The following is a 26,735-nucleotide window of genomic DNA, read 5'->3' on the forward strand; positions in this document are numbered from 1 at the left end:
ATACAGAACTTTCAGTTATTTTACTGATGCATATAACGAAACCATTATCTGTCCAGGAAAGCCAGTATGATAGCAATTTTCCCATGAAACCAGTAGCCTAAGAGTGATTCTTGTACATCTGAGACGCTCAAACTTTTGGGGAGTGATTTTTGGCCTGTGGTCTCCCGGGAGCCAAACTGACTGCAGATGTCAGCAAATGAATTATGCTGACATCTTAGTGTATTTATATGAGCATTAATTTATACATAGTAACATTTATGACAAGTGCATTGACCCCTGCTCTGAGTTTGTGGTGCTGGGTTTAAACACGCATGTACTTAGTGACTAGAGAGGCAAACTGTGCTGAAAGCGAATGAAATCATGAAAGATCAGGCATTTTTTCTGATCATTTTGTCAGTCACCAGAAAATTTTGGAAAGCAACATGCTTCTGTCCCTTTCTGGTTTCATGCCATCAAATCACTCATGTTCATGAGCTTGTAAGATAATAGCGCTACATGTAACAACTACTGCCTTTTAAAATGGCTGTAACAAAGAGCTGTAAAAGAGCCCACTGGTAAAAGCACAGAACCTGTCCATCTATCCTTCGACTGCTTATCCAGGTCATGGCTGCGGGCAGCAGCATTATGATGCGTAGTGGACTGAAAAAGTGAAAGTAATTTCAGCAGATCTGCTCTCAGTTTAGAGGAGGAATGAATGTTTGGGTAAGATGTTGATCTGATGGAGAGTCCTCAGCGGGACCTCGGACGACATAACACAGTTGGACCATGAAGTGGTAGTTTGATCGATAATCTGCCCAGTAATATCAGACACTTAGATTGTGTTACTGGTTCCTCCATCTGCCGAGAATGAGTTTTTACTCGGAGCGAGAGAGAGCCCAGCTGCACATTAATTGTCTTTGTTCTTGCTCTTTTGCCAGCTGTCCTCTGTGTTAAAGTTTCAGCAAATACGCCGGAGGTGCAATATAACCACACTGGCTGTTGTATTGGTGTGTATGTACTGGTGTGTATGTATATGCATGTGAGCGTTTGCGTATTTTGATCACAAACACAATTATAGAGTATCAGTAAGACTCAGCGTTAGAATCTCACCTGTTATTACTGTAAATGCTTTCATCATGAGCTTTTCCGAAACACCATCCCCCATCACCTTGGTTTTTGTTGTCTTTTGTTATTACTTGGAACAGTAGGTTAGCTTTGTCTTTATTGGAGCTCTTATCAAGACTGGACTTTAGGGACAGCATGAGGGGCTGCCCTCCCGAGACCCTCACGTTTGTCCCCTGTGTCCACATGCGCAGTCACGCATTGTTTATTTCCTGAAAACCACGACTCCTTGCTTCAGTAATCACCCTTAGTGAATGTCCTTTTATTGTAATTTGGATTACAGTACATTTAAATACTGACTGACCAGCTGCCCCGTAGATATTTCATGTGAACTTTATTTTTATAGTTTTTCTAAATTTGTGGAAGGATTCCAGCCCTGGCAGGGTGCCCGCAGGCTTCTGCCACATGCGATCAGGGACAGGCTCCAGACTCAGCCCTGAGCCGTGAACTTCTATAAGTGCTTATGAAAGACGAAGGAATGGATTGTGTGAATCACCGCATTCGTTCGCACAAACAGTCGGTCTAAGACTTTCATCTTACCTTCACAATGCATTCATCACATTAATGTGTCTTCACCTGATTTTAGTGTATCGGAATCCTAATTAACAGAAAAAAACATACTAAGGAAATTGTCTCCTTTCCAAGCCGTAGGGAGGGGTGGATAGGACTGTGTTCCCCGCGGCAGAGAGAAGGTATTCACTGTGCTTTTCTCCATGCCTAATTAGAGTCAAGATATTTTTCCAGAGGCTCTCTTTCAGCTTCTATTCTCCTTCAAAGAACATTTTTTTATGTGCTGGTTTGAGATATTTGGGGATAACAGCCAATGACAAAACGACTTTAATTAATAATCCCACACTCGGCACAAGCAAACAGGCTCTTTTAATAGTTCCTCATTGGCTGAAAATGAACTTGCTGGAGTTTCAGGCTTGGCTGTTTGGAGCGAAACAAGCCCTACAGCACATCAGTGTTTCTTCTTGAAGTTGCACACATACGTAGGAAGACTGACTGTCCCTAGTTTACAATTTTATATGCCACTTTGCAATCTGGCTTTTTGAGGTCATTTTTGAGTACATTAATGTACAACATTCTTTCCTATTTCCATTTTTCCACTACAAATACTTTGGATACTGCTTCTGTTGTTCCAATAACTGCCCATGTCTTTTTGTTCTGTTCCGAAGGAGTAATTCTTCTGATAATAATTCTCATAATAATTGGGTTGAAACAATTTTCATCTGTGTATTGAAAATGATTTCCTCTTATCAAAGAAGAAATTGCGCAGCAATACTGCCCTTAACAATCCTCCCATGTTATAGGATCTTACACATTCTCTTATGAGGTTGATTTCTGTAAGCTTTGCAACTGAACATGGAGGCATCTTTGCATATTCATATGGGATATTGTCTGTCCACCATAGTACGATTTACAGTTATGTTTTTTTTGGGGGGTTGGATGTACCGTATGCAACTGTAATACTCAATCTGAATTTCTTTATGCAACTGTATTTATGCATCTGTGATTAATTCAACCAATACAATCTGCTACAAATAAATGTTTTAGAAAAGTAAATATAGACCATATAATTGCATCTCCTGATAGTGAAATCCGGAGCAGGGGCTGGTCTTACTGCAGTGAGAGGATTAGGCTGCTTGGACCGGCTCGCCATGGGAGTGTTTTTGCACTCCCATGTCGTTTTGCACGACCCCCCTGCCCCTTGTACGATTCCGACCTTGCGTGTGCTACGTTGGCGTAGGGCAATGAGCTTATTGAACCAAGTCTTCTCATCTCTGTCCAAAGGAGAGGCTCTGAATTGCTGGGAAATTTCAGCGATCAGGGGGATTTGCAGATGTTGCGCTGGCTCTTGTATTTAGTGGAAAAGCAGTAGCTATTCCTTTTTTCGTAAAATGTCGGTTTTTAGCTCTTGTCTTGAATAAAGCAGACTAATCGTAATCTGCATAGACTGGAGGTTGTCATGCACAAATGGATTCCCTTTGGCTCTCTAACAAATTAAGAATTTTGACTCAAAATTTTTACATAAATTAATAATGCTAAACTAATGATAACGATAAATTAAAATAAGTTCAAAATGTATGCGCTATATAAAAGGAAAACTGGGGCAGCCTGGTGAGACCAAGGTTGGAGTCTCCATGTGTGTGGAGTTTGCTTGTTCTCCAGGTGTCGTCGTGGGGTTTCCTCCAGTTCCCCCCCACAGTCCAAAAACATGCTGAGGCTAATTGGAATTACTAGTGCCCATAGGCGTGCAGGTTGGCACATATTTTGAGATCAACAGTGGGCAGAACAAATCAGTGAAGAACCATGGAGGTTTTTTCTTATGGTGAAGTATGGTGGTTGTATTAAGTGCCAATAAATGCCTGAAGTGCATTGTTAAGTAAACATCCCATATGTTTTCTCCAATTTGTTTCATTCTCAGATCTTTCAAAGAACAGGTTTTCGGAAATTCCTCCTGAAGTCTGCCTCTTCGCCCCTCTTGAGTCACTGAACCTGTACCACAACTGCGTCAAGGGCATCCCAAAGGCCATCATCAATCTTCAAATGCTAACATACTTGAACATCAGGTGAGGTCCTGCTGTTTTATTTTTTCCCCAAGCAATTTTTACTTGTAGGGGCAAGTCTAGGATTTCTTTTAGGCTGGGGGTATTAGAGGAGGCTTTAGTCATACAAAGGTGCCAGCCTTATCAGCCAATAATATTTTTTTAACTTTGTGAGTGACAGGGGAGCAGACCAATCAGCTTTTAGCTGGGGACAGTGCCCCTTTGACCCCGCCCCTGTATATACCCCTATTTACATATTATAAACCATCTTAGAAAAAGAAATCAGTAGAATTTAGGACTCTAAGTGATGTTTCAGACTGCAAAATTCAACGCCTAATATTATGCTGTTGCTGAAGGCTACTGTAAAAGGAGCTCAGAATAGAAGCTTTTAGGTATTTTTCTTCAAGGAGCTGCCAAGCTATCATTTTGTGTTGATTTTAGCTGCTCAGTTTCTTTGTGAAAGGTTGGTGTCACATTCTTCCTCTAAAAACTATAAACGTTGGCGCAAGGGGAATAGAAACAGTAGGGAGGACCTGACACTGATTTTTCGAGGGAGTGTAAGGAATCAGCAGAGCAGCGTGTCGGCTGTGTTATCATGTAGCCTGATTTTGATGAGTGCCTCTGCGCTTCCGCGTTTTAGTTCCACATTCTGCCACATGACTGAGTTAATGCAGAAACGTTGCACTTCTAATGGGAGATGACTGCAGGTTGACAGAAGCAAACAATATGGGACAGGCTCTGTAAACTGCACCTTTGTGTCTGCTACTGTCATGGGCTCCGCGCCAAAAATATCCTGATGTTTTATTTATCCATCTTTGTCTTTAGTATTGTTCTCACACACTCTCACTTTCAAAGCACTGCTACTGATACACATCTCCTCGAATTCAGCCACCTATCGTGTCTAATTTCCTTATTTGCCAAGTCTGTTTCAAATGAAATGAAATTTCCGAGTAAATTAAAAGGAGTTTTTTTTTCTCATTATTTTCAGTCGAAACCTGCTGTCAGCGCTGCCCAAATACTTGTTTGACCTGCCACTCAAAGTGTTGGTTGTGAGCAACAACAAGCTGATGTCTGTACCAGAGGAGATCGGAAAGTCCACACAGCTCATGCAGCTGGTGAGCGAGTGAATACCCCTGAAAATGGTTTGCTCTGTCTCGCCTCTTCTTGTCCTTTGCGCTACTAATTTTTTCACGACCGTACACGTCACAGGCTGCCCGCGCCTGCATGCCCGTAAGACCACTTCTGCTTATATTTCAGATCTATTGATTGGGCTGGTGCTGTTGTTGACAGTGACTTACATAATTTATTGGCTTGGTAGAAGCATTGGCTCACAGATTTCTCTCATTAGTTCGACAAAGATTTTATATAAGTATCCAGCTGCATATATCCTGAAGGTACTTTCCCAAAGGGGATTTCTGAACCACTAAGTGACGCTGTGAAAGAATGCCCCTGTTTGCACGTGTATGAGGAAGGACCTATAGTTGTCCCCCTGTTTCCTGTTTTCAGGACATCAGCTGTAATGAGATCCAGACCCTCCCGTCTCAGATGGGAAACCTCCAGTCCTTACGGGAACTCAACGTCCGCAGAAATTGTCTGCATTCTCTGCCAGAAGGTGTGGAAATCGATCCCTGTGTCTCTCCATCCTTGTACTATTTATTTACTTTGTTCACATTGTAGATGTTTAATTGTCTGTTACATTTGTTCTTGGCAGTTGACTTATTTTTTGTAAACTATGGAGATTTAGACAGCTGGATTTTGCTGAATCTGCTGTATGTCATCTAAGGAAACAATGTCTTGAATTTAGTGGCCCAAAGTCCAGTTCTCTTAAGCCCCCGGCCTTAGGTAACTTCTTGCATGCATGTCAGACAAGAGATTCCCTTCTTTTTATTTAAGTACACGCACACATACAGACACGTTTGTATTCATATCCTTGTGAGGACCATCCATTCATTTCTATTGGCAAAACCCTAATCCCAGCAATGACAACCTTAACCCCTATCCAGCCTTAACCTTAATCATACGCAACCAAACAAAATATAAGGCTTAGTTTTTTTGATTGTAGTCACAGGTTTTTATAAAATTGAGTGAGTTTCCCCTTGTGGGGACCGTAAAAATGTCGCACGCACACAAATATAGCATTATGCTCACAACACAAGGATCCTGGGTTCAGATCCGAGGCTACACACACACAAATTGCAACCCTTTTGTCTGCTGTGCTTCTCTTTGGATAAACGCGTCAGATGAATGAATAATTGTGTTTTTTTGCCTCATTGCTTTGTGTCCCCCTTATGGCTGTGAGCCACCTGCACAACAAAGCTTCAGGCTCTCCTTGTCCCCCCTACCAGGCCTGGCTCACCTGCCGCTCACCATCCTGGACTTCTCATGCAACAGCATCACAGAGATCCCGCCCGCCTTCCGGAATCTCAGGCATCTTCAGCTGCTTGTTCTGGACAACAATCCCCTGCAATCTCCACCTGCACAGGTGTGTTTGTGTCCCACACTCTGATAAATATAAACAGCAGGACTATAAAGGTGTGAGCTTCCTTCCAAACAATAACAGCTAGACGCAGTGTAGCAAACAAGTCAACTAATAAATGGGCCATTATTCAAATTTTTCCAGGCTTTTTGTCCAAATGAAAGGGTAATAGTTAGTCTTTAATGTGAAATATACTAAAAAGTATGAAATTGAATGGTAGGACAACCTTGTCATAACCCCTTGAATTTCAATACATTTTGTTAATACCACAATAACGATAACCTTAAAATCCATATGATGTGGATTCTATCTTGAAATGCTTCATTTTGCCGTATGGTCTGGCCCTGCCTCTGAGCGATAGCTCTCCATTGCCCCCTTGAGGGGATCATCTGCTCCTGCATGTGTCCCTTAAGGCCAGCTTGTACTTCACTTGTCTGCATGCGCTTTTGGTTGCAGACGCGGTGACGTGACGTAAGTTTTGTCATCAGAGGTTGGCTGCGGACAGCTATGGTCGGCGCGTGTGTAGCCCCGATTTTTATGTCTGATGGAATACTTGACTGCAGCCATGCATGTGCAGATTTAATTGGTTAGGTATTTCCAGTAGGTGGCAGTGCTGACTTTCACAGATCAGCAGTCAACGACAGAAGTGTAGAGGAAGGGTCATAGGTACCCACATATCTAATTTTTTATACTGTCCAGGCATACTGAGGTATGTGGTATTTTGAAAAAGCAGCACTATTCCTGCATTTTGAAATCTTGGTAATACAGCTCACCGAGGAAGTGGGTGGAGATCTGGCTAATTTTGTTGTAAGGATTTCAAAAGGCCACGGTATGGGTTATTACCATAATACCGCCCAAACCTGGACTAGTAACTATAAAACTGCTCATAAAAACTTACCAATTTCACTACACTGCTTGTATTTGTGTTTGTACGTCTGCCCTCTGCTGGTCTGGTGGAATATCACCGCTGTATGCATGCACCGACCGCAACTATCCCCATCCGCAGCCAAATGTAGTAAGAACACAAGCTGCCGCACGTTCAACCATCTGCAGACTGAAAATGCAAGCGGAAAAGTGAAGCATGAATTAAGCTCCAGTCACGCTCCTCAGTCCTCCTGTTACTGATGTCGATCCCATCAAAGAAAACCATCCAGGGGGCACCTGTAGCCTGATTTCTTTCGCTCGTCAGCATCTGCGTGTTTGAGCTTGACTGCAGCCATATCCTGCTTTTCAGATCTGTCTTAAAGGCAAGGTGCACATCTTCAAGTACCTGCACATGCAGAGTGGGAGAGGCGAGAAGAAGCCCGACAGCCTGGAGTTGGCGTCGCTGAGCAAACGTAGCCTCCCTCCACCTCTGACAGGCAGGTACGACCTGGGAAATCTCCAAAGTCTGCCCTATTCGGGGCAAGTGACAGTGAGGGAGAGTGAATGCAAATGCAAAGGGCTGGCAAGGAAATCAGAGCGAATTCAGCTGAAATCGCTGCTGGACCACTTCGGCTAATTCAGCTTTTTCTGCATCTCTCTCCATTCCCTCTTTAGAATAGTGGGATGTGAATGAATGGCAGTTTCGTGGTGATGAATTTTGTTAAAATTGCTTACCATAAATATTTTACTTATCAGGGGTGGTGTGTGGTGAGGACGGCTGTTTAGGACGCTGGAAGGTTGCTGGTTAAAGCCTCAGAGGGGGCAGAGTGATTTCATCATAGGGTCCTTTAGCAAGGCCTTTAACCACCAATTGTTCTACAGACTGGCTGGTCTTGTTTTATCGTTTGTACCATATCGGCCCGAATGTAACACGACCCCGGTAAGATGACCGCTCAGTTTTTGACAGCTATTTTGAGAAAAAAAGGTTTTGGAATGCGAAATCTTATCTTTAAAAAGAAAACAATTTAGAACAGAAATAATTAACTAGCGCCTCGTGCCCATTGCATCCGGGATAGGCTCCGGACCCCCCGCGACCCAATAGGATAAGCGGTTTGGAAAATGGATGGATAATTAACTAGCAACTACAGGCAATTGGATTACAATAGGTATATTAAACAGCAAACATTCCAAAAAAAAAAATATGCATTATGGGGGGGGGGGCTAGATGATGAATATTACAAACTCCACAATCCTTGAGGGCGCAGAATGTTTTCGATTCAGCACATCCACATGAGGGTTAAAAACAGGTATTGCAGAGAAAGGTTGAGCCATATTAAACAATATGAAAGCTTTTTTAAAATTAATGTTACTTTATTAACAGCTATCCATCCATTCTCCAAACCGTTTATCCTGCTGGGTCGTGGGGGGTCCGGAGCCTATCCCGGAAGCAATGGGCACGAGGCAGGGAACAACCCAGGATGGGGGGCCAGCCCATCACAGGGCACACTCGTACACCATTCACTCACACATGCACACCTATGGGCACTTTAGCAAGTCCAATTAGCCTCAGGATGTCTTTGGACTGTGGGGAGAAACCGGAGTACCCGGAGGAAACCCCCAGCAATTTCCCTTTTTTTATTTTTTCTTTCCCTCTACATCTCTTGGCTCCTGTTGGCGTGCCTGGGTTTCTGGTTTCTGCATGGCATACAGAACCGAGTCATCAGTCCCTTAGAGCTCTGTTTTGGCATCCTTATGGGGGAACAGGCGGCAATTTAGCAACTCCAATTAGCCTCAGCATGTCTTTGGACTGTAGGGGGAAACCGGAGTACCCGGAGGAAACCCCACAACGACATGGGGAAAACATGCAAACTCCACACACATGTGACCCAGGCGGAGACTCGAACCACCATGCCGACCCTTATTAACAGCTTCTATCAGTTAAATGCTAGCAGTGTCACAGCCAGGGAAGCCAACAATTTACAGGACACCCAGGGCTCTCACGCATCTGGCGTGACTTGGGCCAACATGACACATTGTATAAGAATAACTTCAAGGAAGCGCATCCCTGTCTGCAGACTGATCAGAATGACACATAGCATCCTGTTGGCACATTATGCTGGTTGAACGTTAGATTAGCTCATTGATGTAAAGCATGAGATAAACAAAATTATGTATACCAGCAACTTCTGTACTTTTTCAAGATTTCATACTTCAATAAAGTCTGAGTCAGAAAGCTGCAGTGCTTACAGTAAATCAGTCTGGTATCCTCTTTCAGTTCTGGGAATGCTGTGAGTAGCAGACATGGGGTAGCGTGTGGCTCAGTGGGCTAAGCCTGTGTGCCTGTAATCAGAAGGTTGCTGGTTCAAAACCGGCCTTAGCCCCTCTGCGGGTCCTTGAGCAAGGAGCTTAACCCTCAGCTCCCTGGGCGCCCCAACAGGTGTCTGCCCTTCGCGTACAGCTTACTCTACAAACAGCAAGCTGTGGGAGGCATAAAGACAATATCCTTGTGGGGATCACTGAAGTATTTATTATTATGTTTTTCTCATTCAGCCTGTGATTTGGATGTTATTACATTTTAAATTCATTTCATATCGTTCTGCTAGTTTTTTTTCAGCAGTAATGCTTTGGGGCCTAACCTAGCTCAGTGCACATTTAACCATTTTTATATAACCCTTTTATTTTGCACTTAATTGTGGGTCAGTATAGTAATTCTTCAATGGATGGTGCAGTATGTTTCATTGCTGTGTTGCATGTTTTGCCAATAAAACTGGTCAAACCCAGTTTCGTTTGTAGCATGAACATGCCCTTATTTCTTTTCCTTTTCAGTACAGAGGATTTTTACCCCAGTAAAAATCACGGACCAGATTCGGGCATCGGGAGCGAAAGTGGCGACAAGAGACTTTCTGCAGCAGAGGTATGTACAGATCCTGACGCCAGTGTTCATTCAGGCATCGGAAGAGAGCCGGTCTTGGTCCAGTTGGTCTGTGTCCAGTGGCACAAGTGGTGTCCCTGAAACATCACTAGGGTCATGAATGCTCCCAGTGTGAGACCACCAGGCAGAAAATACCTGGAAATGTTTATATAGGTATTTATAAAGCGCTTTGGGCTAGCTCTTTTGGGATGGCTGGCTTGTAATATAGATCAAATTGAATGAAGCTGGTGCTGACAGGTATGTGAGTCAGAGTTTGTCACTGATGTGTCACTGCTTTGGTGTGTGTGCTCACTGCCTGTCTACATTGCTTCCTGTCTAGCACCTGCTGCATGTTTGTGTATACCATTCCCACCTGAGCTGCCTAAGTGATGTAGCTTTGTTGAAACTGATCATCAAAAATGTCTGGCACACATTGAATTGTTTTCCTATGCCTGAGATTCAGTTCCTAGGAACAGGGCTGGTTCTGCATTTCCTTCATGCTCCTTGAGTCTTGCTTTTTTAGGGATGCTTCACAGATTCTTTGAAGTACGAACATGATTCACTGGTAATGGTGATTAAATGGTGTTTCTGGGAAAGAATTGGCAAATTTGCTAGAATCACACTCTTCCCAGAAGTAACCTGAAACTTTCAAAGTCCAGTCTAACAATCTGTTGATTTCCAAAGGGCATTCCCTGACCATAGTTTGTACTCTTTAGCATTGAAACTGGTGAGATCTCTATTACGCAGTAATAAAGTAGTATTAGATTAATATGTCTGTTACGTATTGTTGGTAAAGATAATGTTTACGTTGTATTTGTGTGAAGCAGATCTATTTGCAAATGCCCGTACAGTTATGTCTTGTTGTCTGTGAGATAGAGAGAGGAGTTCATGCTGAAGCCTTTACTAGAGCTCTTTTCTCCCCTTCAGCCATCCGATGATGACACGGTCAGCCTCCACTCGCAGGTGTCGGAGACGCCGCGGGACCTGACCCGGGCTGAGGGCTACACGCTGAGTGCCAAGCACAACTCGAGTAAAAGAACACGGCAGTAGACACACGCACGTGAACATAATGAGACACACTGACTGAAAAGATAGTCTCCCAAGCAAATTTATATCAGCTCTCATCACACAACCATGAAGTTGGGGTCGGAGGGAAAGTGTCGTTCAGTGAATTTGGATGCCATGCTTATGATCGGAAGGTTGCTGGTTCAAATCCCATGGTTGGTGGAATGATTCCACTGTTGGGCCCTTGAGCAAGGCCCTTAACCCCCATTGCTCCAGGGATTGTCAGACACTGCTTTCTCAAAAAAATCTATGTCACTTTGGATAAAAGTATCTGCTAAGTAAATATGGTGAACGGGTGGGTGCTGAGGTCCAAGCCCAGAACCCTGTATGACTTTAATAACTTAGTGGTTGCTTCTGATAGCTGTAGAGATGACCAAAGCAATGCAGGTGAAATGTCTTGTCTAAGCATACTATTCCTGAGCCCACAGTAAAAGTGCTGGTTCTTTACTAAAATGCTACTACTATGTATGATATACTTATACTGATAAGCTGTCCATTTTCTCGTAACTGAATGCGAGTGGAACCCTTCTTCTACTGAAATCTGATATTAATCTTGAAACAGTACAAAAATGAAACTTGGTTTTGCATAAAATGCCTTTGTTATCATTATGACCCGTGTCCAGATTTCCACCCCTACCATGATTACTTGCATGTTTGATTTTTTTTCATCTCCGTGAAAGCTATTCCCTAATGTGCCAACTCACAGTTGCCTTGGGAAGCCACACTTGCATGTCGACTGCACGAATTTAAGTTCCCAGAAGGCCGAGTAGCAAACTTGAGTAGCAACCTGGCTATGAATTTGTGTCTGGTGAAGGACAGCTAACGGTTCCTTCTGCAAAAAAAAAAAAAACACCTTATGGTTTCTCCACAGATCGGGAGTCCAGCGACTTTGCAGATCTCATGGTGGAGGAGGAGCTGGCGCTAACAGAGGGGAACACACACCACAACACCAGCTACGTGGCTTGTCTGAAGGTTAGGCCATCTGTCCTTCTAGCGGGTTTACCACTGAGCGCCATCCGTCCCCTCCAACTGATTCAGAATGCAGCTGCTCGTCTTGTTTTCAACCTTCCCAAGTTCTCCCACACCACTCCTTTGCTGCGCTCCCTCCACTGGCTTCCTGTAGCTGCCCGCATCAGATTCAAAACACTGATGCTCGCATACAAAGCCAAAAATTCTCTGGCACCATCCTACCTAAAGGACCTCATCATATCCCGCACTGCACCACGATCTCTCCGATCCTCCAGCACTGCTCGACTGGTCCCACCTCCCCTCAAGGCACAAGGAAGACACACATCTCGGCTCTTCTCTGTCCTGGCACCTAATTGGTGGAATGAACTCCCCCTAGATGTCCGAACAGCTGAATCCTTGAATGTCTTCAAGCGACGACTCAAAACATTCCTTTTTCAGAAATACCTGACGTAGTACTTCTGTATTCTGACTCAGCTCTTTTTCTGGTGTGTGTTTAAAAAAAAAAAAATTCTGCACTTCTCAACGGAGTTTTCAGACAGATGGTATTCATAGCTTGGGTCCTTATTGAGCTAGCATCGGAAATTCATCGCAGAGTCTCAAAGCACTTATGTAAGTCGCTCTGGCTAAGGGCGTCTGCCAGATACTGTAAATGTAAATGTCCTCCTAAGCAAATAACACCAATGGAGTTAAGCAAACTGACAACTCTTGAGCCGGCCAGACTTAGGGTGAGGAGCTCAGACATTTGGGCGGAGCTCAAAGTAGAGATGTTGCTGCTCCTCACCATCAACAGGAACAAGCTGCGGTGGATTGGGCATCTATCTAGGATGCCTCCTGGCAGACTCCCTGGAGGTGTTTCAGGCATGTCCAACCGGGAGGAGACCCCTGGTATTATATCTCTCGGCTGACCTGGCAACATATACTGAAGTTATACGGAAGGAAAATAAATTCCTGTTTTAGAAGCATTATTAACTTGTATTGTGTGTGTCTATGGGCATGTATGTATTACACTGTGGGAACCCAAAAAAATTTAAATAACCAACAGTCTTGTATTTTGTTTGGTTACTTATGGTTAAGGTTAGGACTGGGAAAGAGTTATCATAGTTAGGATTTGGGTTTATGTCCATAGAAATGAATGAAAAGTCCCCACAATGATATGAATACATGGACCTTGTGTGTGTGTTTGTGTGCAAGTCTCCTACCCCAGGCCAAAAACATGTGGTTAGGTGTATTGGCAACCCTAAATAACACTTAATTGTTAGTGTGTGTCCTCTGAGTGATGGATCTCCAGTCCAGGTGTGGTTCCTCTATATCCTGCAAGCCTCCTGCAGTCATGTACTGGATAAGTGGTTATGGACAGTGAGTGTATTTGTAGGGGATTTACTCATTTAATCAGTTTGGTGGCTGGGTATTTTGACGTGAGAATGGGAAGAAAATAGTTATTGAGATTTGGGACAATTTTGTCCATTTTTAAGTTCCATGAAGAAAGGTAAGGAAGAGTAGGAAGACAGTATGATCATTCAGTGGAGAGAGCTGTTGGAATTAGGTCTTCCCGTGTTGAATTTAGGTCTTAGATTTAACTGGATATTTCTCACTGCTTTAATGGTTTGGGGTAAACGTTCATTTAGAGCAGGAATAAGAAGAGCAAGTTCAGAAATGTTGCGCAGAGATATTGTGTACTCTGAGGAGAGCAAATTTATATTTTTAAAAGTAGCTTAGGAATAAGAAAGCAAAAGGCATTTAATGAGCAAATCCTGTCGATATGTTAATAAGCAGTACCATAACTGTGTCAACAAAATTTAAGGGTAATGGACTATCGTAAGTTAAATCCCTTTATCTAGCACCATGGAAAGCAAAAGATGGTCAAATTACCCTGCTGGGAGGGATTACATGGTAAGAAAGATCAGACGGAAAAACCACAATGGAAATCCCAGAGCATGTTGATGATTTTCTGCTATGTAAGAACATTAGCATAACAAGCTAGGGTTAGCGCTGAGAGTTGGGGTTTCTTATTAAGATGAACTTTTTCTTTTCTTTAGGAGCTTGAGAAGGTGCTTCAGAGTGAAGATGAAGACCTTAATGAAGAACTTGGGTGAGTGAGCCGCCCTTGTCCATAGTGGACACCGGTGTTTCTTCAGGTACAGGGGATTGTGGGTGAATGTACCATTTCTACCTTTTTAGTTCTGAGAAAGAGCAAGTTTCAGATGATGAGGAGAAGGTGGAAGACCTGGAAATCACTGACCTAAGCAGCATGGGGGATGAGCTCCTGGAGCAGGAGCATCATCACAGGTGTGTTCCTGAGGCCATCCTCACGCTCTCACGCTCTCACTCTGACGTTCTTATTGATGTTTTAGTGTTAGCTGTACAAGCCAGAATCTCTGAGCCCAGGTTCTCTCACTATAAGGAAATGAACATGAATTTACGTCTGAGAATAATCAGTTTATTAACAGGGCAATTTTGCACTGATAAGATGGACCTATTGATGGAACCTGTTGATTTCTTTTCAACAAAGAAAAAACCCAGTACAGCAGTTCCACCAAGTAAGCAGCAACAGTCCACTGGGACATGAGCACAGATCATTGTTACACTGTTACAGCAAAACATAGTGGAAGGATGGACAATCCACACTGACAATTCACTCCAATTCATAATGCACTATAATGGTTAATATAAGAATTAAAGATGCTTTGTACACATTATGAAGGTATTTATAGTGCATTATAGATAACAACTTCATTGAGCATTCATAATGCATAATAAACATGGTTATAATGTGTTATGCCTTTTTATAAATAGTTATAGCAGTGTTTATAATACTTTATGAATGCATTATACTGCATTATGAAGGTATCTATAATGCATTATGAATTACTTCTATAAGTGTTACTAAAAGAACTACTTGAAAACCAATATCTGAAGTTTTACATCCTAAAAATAAAACTGTTTTCTTAAATATAGAACACTTAAAATAGTAATGTGTGATGTCTTGATATACTGTAGTTTTGACCGAAGTACGATGACAACGATTAATTCACAGTTAACTGGAGTAGTGCAGTGAAATTCAATGATTCTGTTAGCTTCATTTAAGCCATCGGTTTGCCGCTTACGAGTGGGGAAGTTTATTTACAGAGGGCCTAAAGCAGGCAGAAGTTTCTAGAAAAGGAAGTTTGAAATGTTGAATGGGAGGTGTCAGACAGTCATTCAGTCAAGGCTCTGATTGGAATGAAAACCAAATTATTTTCTTAACCAATTCGATCAAAGTTTTTTGTACTGTCAATAATGAGAATAATGCCGTTACTGTCTGAGGTTCATTATTTTCATTTACATACAGGTGATCTCTTAATGGTTTGTTTTCTGTTTTACGACTTAAAAAACCCCCCAGCAATTTCCATCCTTCCATCCATTCTCCAAACCGCTTATCCTATTGGGTCACGGGGGGTCCGGAGCCTAACCCGGAAGCAATGGGCACAAGGCAGGGAACAACCCAGGATGGGGGGCCAGCCCATCACAGGGCACACTCACACACCAGTCACTCACACATGCACACCTATGGGCAATTTAGCAACTCCAATTAGCCTCAGGATGTCTTTGGACTGTGGGGGGAAACCGGAGTATCCCGGAGGAAACCCCCAGCAATTTTCCTTTTTTTATTTTTTCTTTCCCTCTACATCTCTTGGCTCCTGTTGGCGTGCCTGGGTTTCTGGTTTCTGCATGGCATGTAGAACCGAGTCATCAGGCCCTTAGAGCTCTGAATTGGTATCCTTATGGGGGAACAGGTGGTGACATTCTCAAATTAGACATAATACTTCGACTTTGGTTATATCTGCTGAGAGACAGCATTGAGACGCATGGAAAGTATTGCACCTCTGACTTTGACTCGCATTTGATGTGCAGGTTCCTCAGCCATTCTGAAAACGGCACGTATTCCAGACGAAGGCCACCCCCTGGAGCCTTTCGAAGGTATTCAGACATTCTTGCGTTTTCCCTATTTGCCAAGAGGTAGCTGTCAAAGGTTCTACTTTAAAGTCATCAGAAAACATTCTCTTACTTGCTTTAAGTTGCATTTATTCACTTAGCAGATGATTTCTCCCAAAGAGGCATACAAAGGAAGATAATACATCATGAACTTGATACAGATAAGGTATAATTGCACCCAGAGGAAATTTCAAGTCCAGAGAGTACTAACCCAGACCAAGATTTAGTTTCAACCAACCACTTGAGTATAAAGAGTCAAAGTCACAGAGATCTCAACTGGTTGGTTGAAACAAAATCTTGGTCTGTATTTGTACGCATTGGACCTGAAATATCCACCTCTGATTGCAGCTAAGCTGAGTTTCCATTGAGGAATCATTACCAAGCACAAGTTAGCTGAAGCACGATCTATGCAATACAGCTCAACAATACAAGATGGTGAAAGAAGAGTGATTTAGATCAAACATCAAAGGACTGGTTCTTACTGTAGAAGTGAAGAAAAACAGACACTTAAACTATAAGATGCCTAGTAAAAGCTGAATCTCCTAGTTTCCTTTTGAAATTAAGTGCACGGATTTCATTTTCACTTATGCTGAAAACATGGGCATGTACCTTTACTGACAGCTTCTTTTCCTCACTAGTGCCTCTTTAGATGAAGGAACCATAAGGAAAGATTTTACTGGCCAGGCAAGTAATTTATCCATAATTTCATCTTGCAGTTTGTGCAGTTATTGTTTCCATCTGCCATAGTTTGAATTATATAATTGTGAAGTTTTTAACCAACGTTGTAGTTCCCTACTTCGTCAAATTTCAATGTGATGCAGAAACATATTTTATACGTACAAGTAAATAGCTTAGGAATAAGAAAGCAAATGGCTTTGACTGACCTGTTGATAACCTGTTAATAAGCAGTACCATAGCCATGTTAACAAAATTTAACATCAGTGGATTATCAAAATCCCTTTGCCTGGCACCACAGAAGATAGATCATCAACATGTTTATAACTCTTAATTATAAAAAAACACAACAAAGCACTAGCCTCTCTAAGAAGCGGTGGCTTGTTGGTCACGGTGTTAAGGTGGCTGTCAGTTTGTTTAATCAAAGGCTCCCCTCAGTGGAGACAAACATAACGAATATAATAGTTCAGTAACAGTATATATGCTGCATGGCGTGGGGAGTGTGGTGTGCTAGCCATATTCACTTCCTTGCTAGCACCAGTGTTGTATGTTTCAGGGGATGCTGCAGTGAAATAGCATTAGTGCTTCTTGATTAGTACAAAAGTCAAGGCAAGTCAAATCAAATTTATTATCTCTCTAGGGGAAATAATGCTGTAGCCAGGTGTCAAACACGTAAGCAACCTATCAGAAATACAACACAAACAGCATATCTCATAGAAGAGAAAGACAACATTACAGTACAATGCAAGAATTTATATCTTCATGTGAATATAAAAATGAGTCATGTTACAGAGTGAACAAAAATGACTGGCGTATAATAAAAAGTTGGTTAAATTGGTTAAAATGAATGTAAAATATGCAGGGGTGATCAAAAAACTGTACGATTCTATAACTTTGGAAGATTGGTATGTGATACACAACCAGGATTAAATTCTCATTGTTGGTTCAGGTGGTGCACCCCTCCCTTAATGAACTTGCCAAAAATGCAATAGATCGGCATCCCGTCAAGTGTTATATAACTTCTTCTCTAGAAAAAAATAATTTTCATTTTTGTAAATGAAAGATTTTCCCTTCTCTGATTATGCTGAAACATTAAAAATAAAACGGTAAAACTAAGTATCTTTATTATTGTGCCCTGTCAATATCCCCTGTATAGTGATTATCTTCTGCATTAAAAGTGACCCTTTAAATGTCCTAATTGGCATAATCTTGACAAATTATGCCCATTTAAGCTGCTGGATGAGGCATTTACTGTGTTCTCTGAATAGCCACATTATTTGTCAGAAGCCCCTGACCACTGCTGGTTTACATTTTGTAAAGGATCTTTATTTTATGAAAATTGAACTGTAGAGAATTGTAAATGCATGACAAATTACACTTCAATGCTTCTAATTTCAGTTGCCAGTTTAATTTCTGCTTCACTGAAGTGTGAATAAAGACGGGCCAGTATGTTAATGAATGCATACTTGTAAACATCTAATACTTAGGAAGTCTGTTCCCAAGAACTCTGTGATTTTTGTCGGGAACCTGACAATGTTCTTCAGACATGTTGCCATTTCCTGCATTCTCTGCAGGCCAAGGCTTTTAGTGAAGGAAGAAAACGCATCCTGGCAAGCAGTTCTGGAATGTAATTCGCATGAATAATTTTATGGGGAGTTCTTTAGAAAAAGAGATTCTCAGATATTCTTGCCGGGGAAATTCTGAATTCCAGCTTAGGATATTCGGGAATATATACACTGAAGTCAAGCCATGTCCATTCAAAGATGAGCCAAATTATTATGAACCTTCCTATGTGAAGAAAATTACCTCAGCTCTCTCATGGTCTGATGTATATTAGACAGTAAGCTAATATTCGGTACTGGTAGTTGACGTGTTGAATGCAGAGGAAGTGGCCAGGGATAAAGACCTCTTTGACTTTGATGAGAGCCTGATTATTATGACCTGATGACTAGGTTGAGGCATCTCCAAAACAGCAAGGCCTGTGGGGTCGTCACCGTCAGCCGTGGCGAATTCCTGCCGACCGCTGACAGGGTGTTGGGCACCCAGTACTCATTGGCCGGGACTCATAGATGCTAAACTAAAATGAGTTGAATGGAATTCTAGCAACTTCCACGTGCTTCGCTAATAAATACTTAAATCACGTAACTATTTAACCAGAGACTAGCATCGATCTGAATCTTGCAGATAAATGTTAGCTTCTGATTGGAAAGCACTCCAGTAATGAAATCTTCCATAAGAACCATATCTAACTTTTTCTTGCCAGACCGCTATGATTAATCCTCTGAGCACCAAGATGTGTCAAGCCTGCGGACCTCAGCATCCCCCCATGGAAAATGATCAGCTGATTCTGAAAACACTTTGCAGTTAACCTGAACAGTGAAATGTGGCATTAGCCCACAAGCCAACAGGACTGCACACTGAGAACCGCAAAGCACTCTGGGAAATCTGGAATTTAGCGATTTTGTTGCCATGGCCCAGCTCACATCAAGGGGGTGTTCCACAAAGCAGGATTTCTCAGTTAACTAGGTTAACTTAAGCTATAAGTAATGGTTGTCCAATAAGAGTTTAAGTGAACAACATTGCAATTGGCAATCGTGATTTTGAACTTAAGTTACACAAAGCAAGATTTCTTAGCTAGGTTAATACAGGTTAACAGTCTTACACTGAATATAAAAATGCATATTATGCTGTAAAAAGTACATTTCTGAAAAGCAAGTTTAATGTTGTCTGAAGGGAGCATGCCCTGAGGCTTCTACTGTAACTGCATCAACAAAGGCGTCTTCATTTATCATCTTCAACTGCTTATCATAGATGGGCCTGGAACCGATCCCAGGCAGCATACTGCCGCCCATATATGTATTCATGCAACCCCCCAGCCCTTGAGATGTGAGGCTGCAAGGCTGCCCACTGCACCATCCCCAGATCAATTTGAATAATTATTTCAAAATATCTATATTTATGTTTGAGCAGTTTAATTTCAGCTGAGAATGAATATTTTACTTGATGTCTTTGTTTTGTTGATTTGGTAAATTTGCGTAAATTAAGCGCCACCCCCCTCCTTTTTTAAAATTTGTGAAGCAGGACAAGGAAATTTTAGTGCTGTTTCTGCAAGTTTGTTTTCTACAGAAGTTTCTCTTTGGGTGTTCTGGTGAAAGCAGATGTTTTGTGAGGGGCATTAGGGGTGAGGAGTTCATGCTAAAAATTTTACCGAGATATTAATGGTGTGGTGTAGGCATTAGGGTCAGTGGAGACTAACAGTTTTCAGTGTACAATGCAATATTAGTTTACCCTGAAGGTGAACTCCTCTGTAAAAGTTCTCTAAGTTTAAGGCATATGTTTTCCAAAGCCTTTGTGTTTTGAGGATGTCTGCTTTCCCAAGAAGAAATTTTTAGTAGCAGGTTTCTGTCCTATTGCAAAATAGTTTTTTAAAAAACTATTAAAATACGTGTTATATAGTGGATGACATAGACTGGGATACACCCTTGGCAGGAAGCCAACCATTGCAAGGCACATACATATAAACTGCAGGAAATGTATTAGCTGCGTGTCTGATTTTTGGATTTATATTAAGTTGGAAAATGTTGACCTTCACAGGTTTTCTGTCGTTTCTGATCTGGTATTTAAAGTTTCGACACAAGATGCTGTCTAATCTCCTCCTGGATTATCTCTTGACCTTGTGTACTATACTCCCCGTAAAGTTTTCTACTTATCGTTGCGATTCCATCACAGCATTAGTTTCCACCTGCATGTTTTTACCAGCCATACCCAATGAAACAGTCCCATTGACTGTATTCCAGTTCAATGTTAATGACATAATTTCTAGAACAGTGAAGTACAATATAAAATACTGAAGAGTCTTGATGCATCATGAACTGTTTCTTTCTCTTTATATTTTTCCATGTGCCAAAATTAGGATGGAGTGGATTCTGCAGACTTTAGCACAGCGGTGTTTGGTTTAAAGCCAAGATCAGGTAAGAATTCCAGCCTATTACAAACATGTGCATTTTGTACTGGCACTCATGGTATATTATACTGTTTTCACATTGTGCTCATATTCCTAGATTTTTAAGGGAATTTTTAAACAAAGCCAAGCAATGGCATAGAATTTAAAATTTATATTGTGGAAATTTTAATTCACATCAGAAGGATTGCATACATTGCATACAAGTAGATGAGCAAAGGATGATGTTCTTCTAGACAAATGATGATCGTTATTATTACTGTTGTTGGCGGTGTTTGTTTGCTTGTTGCTGTAATCACTATTGTCTGGTGTTGCTGTTTCTGGGTAGCACATGTGAACCATGTTGTAGGTTAATAATCCTTGAAATTCCTTAATATTTTTCTTCTCTTAAGCTGACTGAGCACCAGTGCCAGGCGGCTGTTTTTCAACTCAATCAAAAACAGAAAACCTTCATAAACTGTCCAAAGCAATAAATTACCTACCCTATAAACCACAAAAAAAAATATATATAGCACATAATGCACTGTTTCCACTTTTATATCATTATTATATTACATGTTTTCTCTCAGCCTTTGAAACTTGTCACCTTCAACGATTTTAATGGTTATTGCAGCCAACACCCATGTTTACATGCAGCATTATTACGAGAAGAATTCCTATAATACAAAGCAGTTTAGTCTTTCTTCTGAATTAGGGGCATGATTCAGCCTGTACTCATCTAATCATTATAGATTCTATCATTTCACATATCTATGTCATTGCTCCTATATTTATTATTAACTGGGAAAGTCCCCGCCCCCCCTCAAGTGAAAAAAAAGATGAAAGAAGAGTCAGAGAGAGAATCATACATGATGGTACAAAAAAAGCATCTAAGCTTGATGTCAGCGCCATTCAACCCATCATCTGAGGAAGCCCAGACTTAGTTAATTGATTTCGCTAAAGTAGTAGAGACTGGCAGCCGCTCACCATGGATTTGGGAGCCTAGAAACTCCTTGAACCAGCTTACATGTTCTGGAGTCTCAAAGTGAGAGAGAGGCAGTGATGGATCACACGATTGTAGGCCATTCAAACTCTGCTGTTCATTATTTCCTTTCAAAACCATGTCCTATTTTCAGAACACTGCCTGCTGAGAGTCGGCATCCTGTTAACTTCCTCTATTAAAGTAAAAAGGGTTAGAGAGCTGCTTTTGTTTGTGGCCAATTACTATTAAGGTATTGGTTTCGGTAGGAAGCCGCATTCAAGATTAATTGTAAACATTTTGCGCAAATGGCACAGCCTTTTCCAGAGGAAGTTGCCAGGAGTATGGGCCTGGCTTCACAATTCGAAGGAAACTGGAGCACATCAGGGAGGAAATGGAACAGATCAAGCTTCTGCGACAAGTGAGTTATGTTGTCTGTTGTTTGATTTTTTTGGGCTGCACTTACCGATGTATGCTCTCAGTTGGGCGATGTTTAAGCAATGGGTTAGGGGTCTGTCCCTGTGTCTGAAAGGTTGTGGGTTCAATTCCTGGCAATCATATTGGGCCTGAACCCCCAACTGCTCAAGGGACCCTGACTCATGGTAGTCACAAGCCAAAAAACGTTCCTCGCATCTTTGCTAGTTTTGACAAGAGAGCAAGATAAATTTACATTTTGAAAATAACCTGAACAAGGACCATTTTTTTACTGGAAAAATGTTTTTATTCCCAGTCTTAATCTTTGTCAGTTATAGTGTCTAATTGGTTACTTTTAAATTTAGTATTTTAATTTGAACTCTGAAAGCCTCATTGGACAACAGTCATTTAGCAAAGGATGAATGTTCTTGTGATGATGCCTGCACAGAACCTGGAGTCCAGGCTGAAGGTACTTCTTCCAGAAGATGTTGGCACCGCGCTGTTGGACGGGGTGGTCCTGTGTCACCTGGCAAATCACATTCGACCTCGTTCTGTGGCCAGCATACACGTACCCTCGCCGGCGGTGGTGAGTATGTTTCCTGCTTTTCACTAAGCCAGTGTTTCCCAGCTGGGTCCTCGGGGCCTTCAGGCAGTCCACGATTTTGCTCCTTCCCAGCTCCCAGTAGGAAATTAAAAACTTGCAAAAACTTGTAGGGTTGTGAAACCCTGCATTAAGCAGATTACCATCCCATCCTGCTTAGGGTCGCGTGAAAAAGCTGTGCATTCCAGTCAGGGGTCAACACCGTAATGGATTCCGAGGCACATTTGGACTACAGTGCAATTTGTCAGTGTATAGACAGGTTGACAATCACTGATTTCAGTCCGTGTTAGTCATTGAGTCTGCATTACCAGCCTGTGCGTAAAAAAGTAAATAATCCCCCTACTGCTGATAACAATATCAAGTTGCAAAAGAACAGCACTCAGAATCAGCACAAAGAACTAAATGCTAATACAAACACTACTGTAATACTAATATAGTATGCTAATACTATGGTATTACTACTGTAAAGCAAACTGCCACGGATAACAAGAATGTAGCTGCATAACACCATTAAAAGATAATACCTCAAGCCGTCTTCTTCTGGAACATCTGCCGTGACCGTATTTTCAAACGGTACGGTTCCACAATCCACAATTTCCTGTTATCTGTCCTGCAGCCAAAACTGAGCATGGCGAAATGTCGCAGAAATGTGGAGAACTTCCTGGATGCGTGTAAGAAGCTGGGTGTACCACAGGTAAAAAGGCGTCAGCATGCTGGTCTTGGGGGGGCCCTGTCTGATGCAGAGAGTGATAATCACATCTTCAATGGCTGATATAATCAGAATCATGTTGCTGTTGTATATATTTATTTTTTATATATATTGTATTATTGACAGGGACAGTGAACAATACAGGTGAAAAGTCTGGATGCACCTGATTTAAATAAATTTTAGCTATGTTATTCACCTTATAGTAAAAGCCCTCAAGGAAATGAACTAATACATTTCAGATATTACAATAACCAAGAGAAGTATTCAACATCTCAAAATTTTCTCAAATTTAATTTTTTTTTATACATTTTCAAAAAATCCCCCTTTTGCTTCAGTAGCAGGGTTGCAGTCTCTTGGCATTCTTTCAACCAGCTTCCAGATGTAGCCGCCTGGAATGCTTCTCCAATAGTCCTGACGGAGTTTCCACAAGTTCTGTGCACAAGTTGACTACTTTGCTGTTACTCTTTGATCCAACTCATCTCCAGACAGCTGTATAGGGTTTTGGTGGGGGGATTGTGGGGGCCAGGTCATCTGTCGCAGCACTCCATCACTCCACAACCTCCAGGTGTGCTTAGGGTCGTTATCTTAAAAAAACGAATGATTTTCAGTAGGTCCAGACTTTTGACTGGTAATGTATGTCTCACCAGGACAAAATATGTCTGCCGCATCACATCCTGGAGGAAAGGGGGCTTGTTCGGGTTGGCGTGACAGTCCAGGCTTTGTTGGACTTGCCGGCGCTGAGGCCGACCCAGCTGTCCGCCGTGTAGCCCTCGTCGCTGCCCCGAATCTCTCCAGCCCTTACTGGCGTCCGCCTTGCGGAGCAGAACCTTGGACTGGACCGCCCTGGAGCCTCGGTGTAGCACTGCATCTCGGGCCGGATTGGCGCACAGACCACGTACTTGAAGATTGCTACACCCAGCTTACCCCCCTTAATGTTTGTGGTGAGCAAGAATGTTTGTCTGTAGCTGACTGAGGATGGAGAAGATATTCACACTTCCCATCTGTATGAAGCCATCCTACACGGTCCCTTTCTTAGGGGCACTGGTTTTATGTGAGTGTGTGTTGGGGGTGGTAGGCAGGTTAATACTACTGCAGCCATATTCCCCACCTATCGTTTTTAAAAATAAGCTTCTCTGAGGCATTAGTCCGGGTTGTAATTTCAAAGATAGAAAGCGCTCAGGCTTCATATTCGAATTTGGCACATCACACAAAACTGACCCCATAATTCGATCTGCTCTCTATAAGAGCCACATTGTTGAGTGCAGTGTTGTTGACTAGTATCTGACATTGGTCTTAAAGTGGCAAACTTCCACATAGCCTTGTTTTGTACCTTCAGATCATTTTTAGTAAACATCGTTGACATGCTGACCGACTTGCAGAGCATCAGGTCAGACTTTTTAGTCTCTCCTGCTGTTTGTATTTTTTTATTTTAATGCTGATATATGCTGAACTTTTTCATACTCTGACTTGAAATATTCATAACTTATTTTTTAAGACGGTCTTTCATGTGGTGTCATTGCTGATGTGTTGGTGTCATTCTGTCTCGCTTCTGTTGTCGCGCTGCTGCCAGCGTGATCAGCCCTCTAATGTCATTTTCAGAAACGACAAAGCAGAACGATCAACTGTAGTTGGAGTCTAGGGGATCTTGATGCTGACAGGAACACATGACACGGGAAGGGGGTGGGGGATATTTATTAGCGGCCTAGAAGTTTTCAGGAACAGAGCATGGTCATGATTGACACAAGATATGGAAAAAAACACACTGTGCCATGTGCAACAGGAAACATTATACAGAAGAAAGTCTGAACAGGTATCTGGGTCTGCTTAGATTTAATGGCAGAGAAGAAGAGCAAGGTGTCGAATCATCCCTTCAGACAGAATGAGCTGGATGGAGTGATATGCGGACACTTTCTTCCAGCTCTTTCAGCTACGACCCTCTCACCCTTTAAACAACGCAGTTCTGTATTTCCATTGTTATATACAATCATTTATGTTTAGTATTTATACGCTTCAGCTGCGGGCCAGCACCCCAGCCTCGTGCTGCCTGGGATAGTCTCTAGGCCCCCTCCTGCCACCCAGACCAGCATAAGCGGTTACAAGATGCGATTTTCCAATCCCTCTCCATTGCTTTTCAAAAAAAACAAAAAAAGCCTTTATTTGTGAATCTATGAACACATCGTATTCTTAACTTCAAACATTTACTTTTTTCCCCTTTTTTTGTCTCCCTTTGTTCAAATGTCACCTCCTGACCTTATGATACGAGGGTCAGCCACAGTTCTTTCGCGCTAAAGAACATGGCTAGCACACAGCATGGTCTGTCTGCATGGTACATTCACATTTATGTGATGAACTCCAGGATAAGAGGGCCGTTATCCTTTGTTATCCGTTATCCAGGAGCCGAGAGAGATGAGGAACTTTTAGAGATTGGGAGGGAAACCTTTCTAGGTGTCTCTTTAGAGATGTTCCTGTACAGACAATCACGTCGCCGTCCCATGTAGACATCATATGTTCATATTTCATATCACACCTAAGACTTAACTTATGCTGACAAAATGAGGTGCTCTTCCATCTACAAGCAGGTGATAGCAGACTTTCTGATGGTCTGCACCAAAGAACAACTAAAATATAAATGATCAAGTAGGCCAATTGTGCTAGAATAGTTGGTGACTCTCCAGGACCGAATTTGACCACCCTTGGCTTAATGAGAGTTGTGCCTTATGTCCAGATTTCAACACCTGATACCAAAGTTTTATTCTACTGATCTTGTAGACCAATGATGGTAAGTTCACCCAGCTGAGTCTGCATATGATCAAAGCTGACATGCTATTGTTACTTTAATATGGTTAAAGAAACAATGTGAAATACATTTCATGTGTATATTTTGTTTTAAAGGGCTCTTAGGATTTTCTCTGGATACAGATCAACAAAATACCACGCTTCACACAAAAACATTCAACTTGACACGCAAGCTTGTGTGTTTCTCAGCCATAAATGCTAATGGATAAATTCTGGGTTTTATTAGTGAGGAGTTCGAAACATAGACGAAACTGAACTCTAGGCTCATTGTTTATAAATACTGAATGTCATGATGGTGCCAAAAAGCACACAGAAACAAAATGAGGTCCCAGACTTCTCTCGCTGCACAGATGTTGAGCTTTGAAATAACTGACGGTTTCCCAGTTGATTTCCAGTGAAACTGCCAAAATCGTCTCCCACTGCTGTTAACGTAGGAAAAATCAAGTATCTGTGCCCTAAAATAGAATAGTGAAACATTTCAAATGTATCTTAAGAGTTGAGAGCTGACTTTGCTGGAAATTGTCATTTTGCCAACCGTCCCTAAAACCTTCTGTTTTTAAATATTTTTTTTTATCCAAATATGGTCGTGTGCCACATGTAAATGTTTTCTGTATAAAGTGTAGGATGACTGTAGAATGAAAAATGTTTCACTGATAAAGATAATTAAAATAAATGACTTTTCTTAATGACTGGAATATTGGTATGTTTTTTTCC

General features: G+C 41.8%; 1 protein-coding gene across 1 annotated transcript in view; it reads left to right on the forward strand.

The window, feature by feature from the left end:
- The window catches only part of LOC125750539 (leucine-rich repeat and calponin homology domain-containing protein 2-like), a 37,651-nt gene extending 10,944 nt beyond the window's left edge, over positions 1-26,707 (forward strand). Inside the window, exons 3-19 of the mRNA XM_049028480.1 lie at positions 3,530-3,674; positions 4,639-4,765; positions 5,157-5,262; positions 5,996-6,132; positions 7,361-7,491; positions 9,817-9,904; positions 10,829-10,931; positions 11,838-11,938; positions 13,972-14,024; positions 14,114-14,221; positions 15,827-15,892; positions 16,546-16,591; positions 20,496-20,553; positions 21,819-21,922; positions 22,364-22,501; positions 23,133-23,210; positions 23,873-26,707. Of these exons, the coding sequence (XP_048884437.1) occupies positions 3,530-3,674; positions 4,639-4,765; positions 5,157-5,262; positions 5,996-6,132; positions 7,361-7,491; positions 9,817-9,904; positions 10,829-10,931; positions 11,838-11,938; positions 13,972-14,024; positions 14,114-14,221; positions 15,827-15,892; positions 16,546-16,591; positions 20,496-20,553; positions 21,819-21,922; positions 22,364-22,501; positions 23,133-23,210; positions 23,873-23,992 (1,709 nt within the window). The 3' untranslated portion in view covers positions 23,993-26,707. The remainder of the gene's footprint in view (positions 1-3,529; positions 3,675-4,638; positions 4,766-5,156; positions 5,263-5,995; positions 6,133-7,360; positions 7,492-9,816; positions 9,905-10,828; positions 10,932-11,837; positions 11,939-13,971; positions 14,025-14,113; positions 14,222-15,826; positions 15,893-16,545; positions 16,592-20,495; positions 20,554-21,818; positions 21,923-22,363; positions 22,502-23,132; positions 23,211-23,872) is intronic.
- Positions 26,708-26,735: the final 28 nt, after the last annotated feature.

Source organism: Brienomyrus brachyistius, chromosome 10, assembly GCF_023856365.1.
Source record: "Brienomyrus brachyistius isolate T26 chromosome 10, BBRACH_0.4, whole genome shotgun sequence".
Classification (NCBI taxonomy): Eukaryota; Metazoa; Chordata; class Actinopteri; order Osteoglossiformes; family Mormyridae; genus Brienomyrus; species Brienomyrus brachyistius.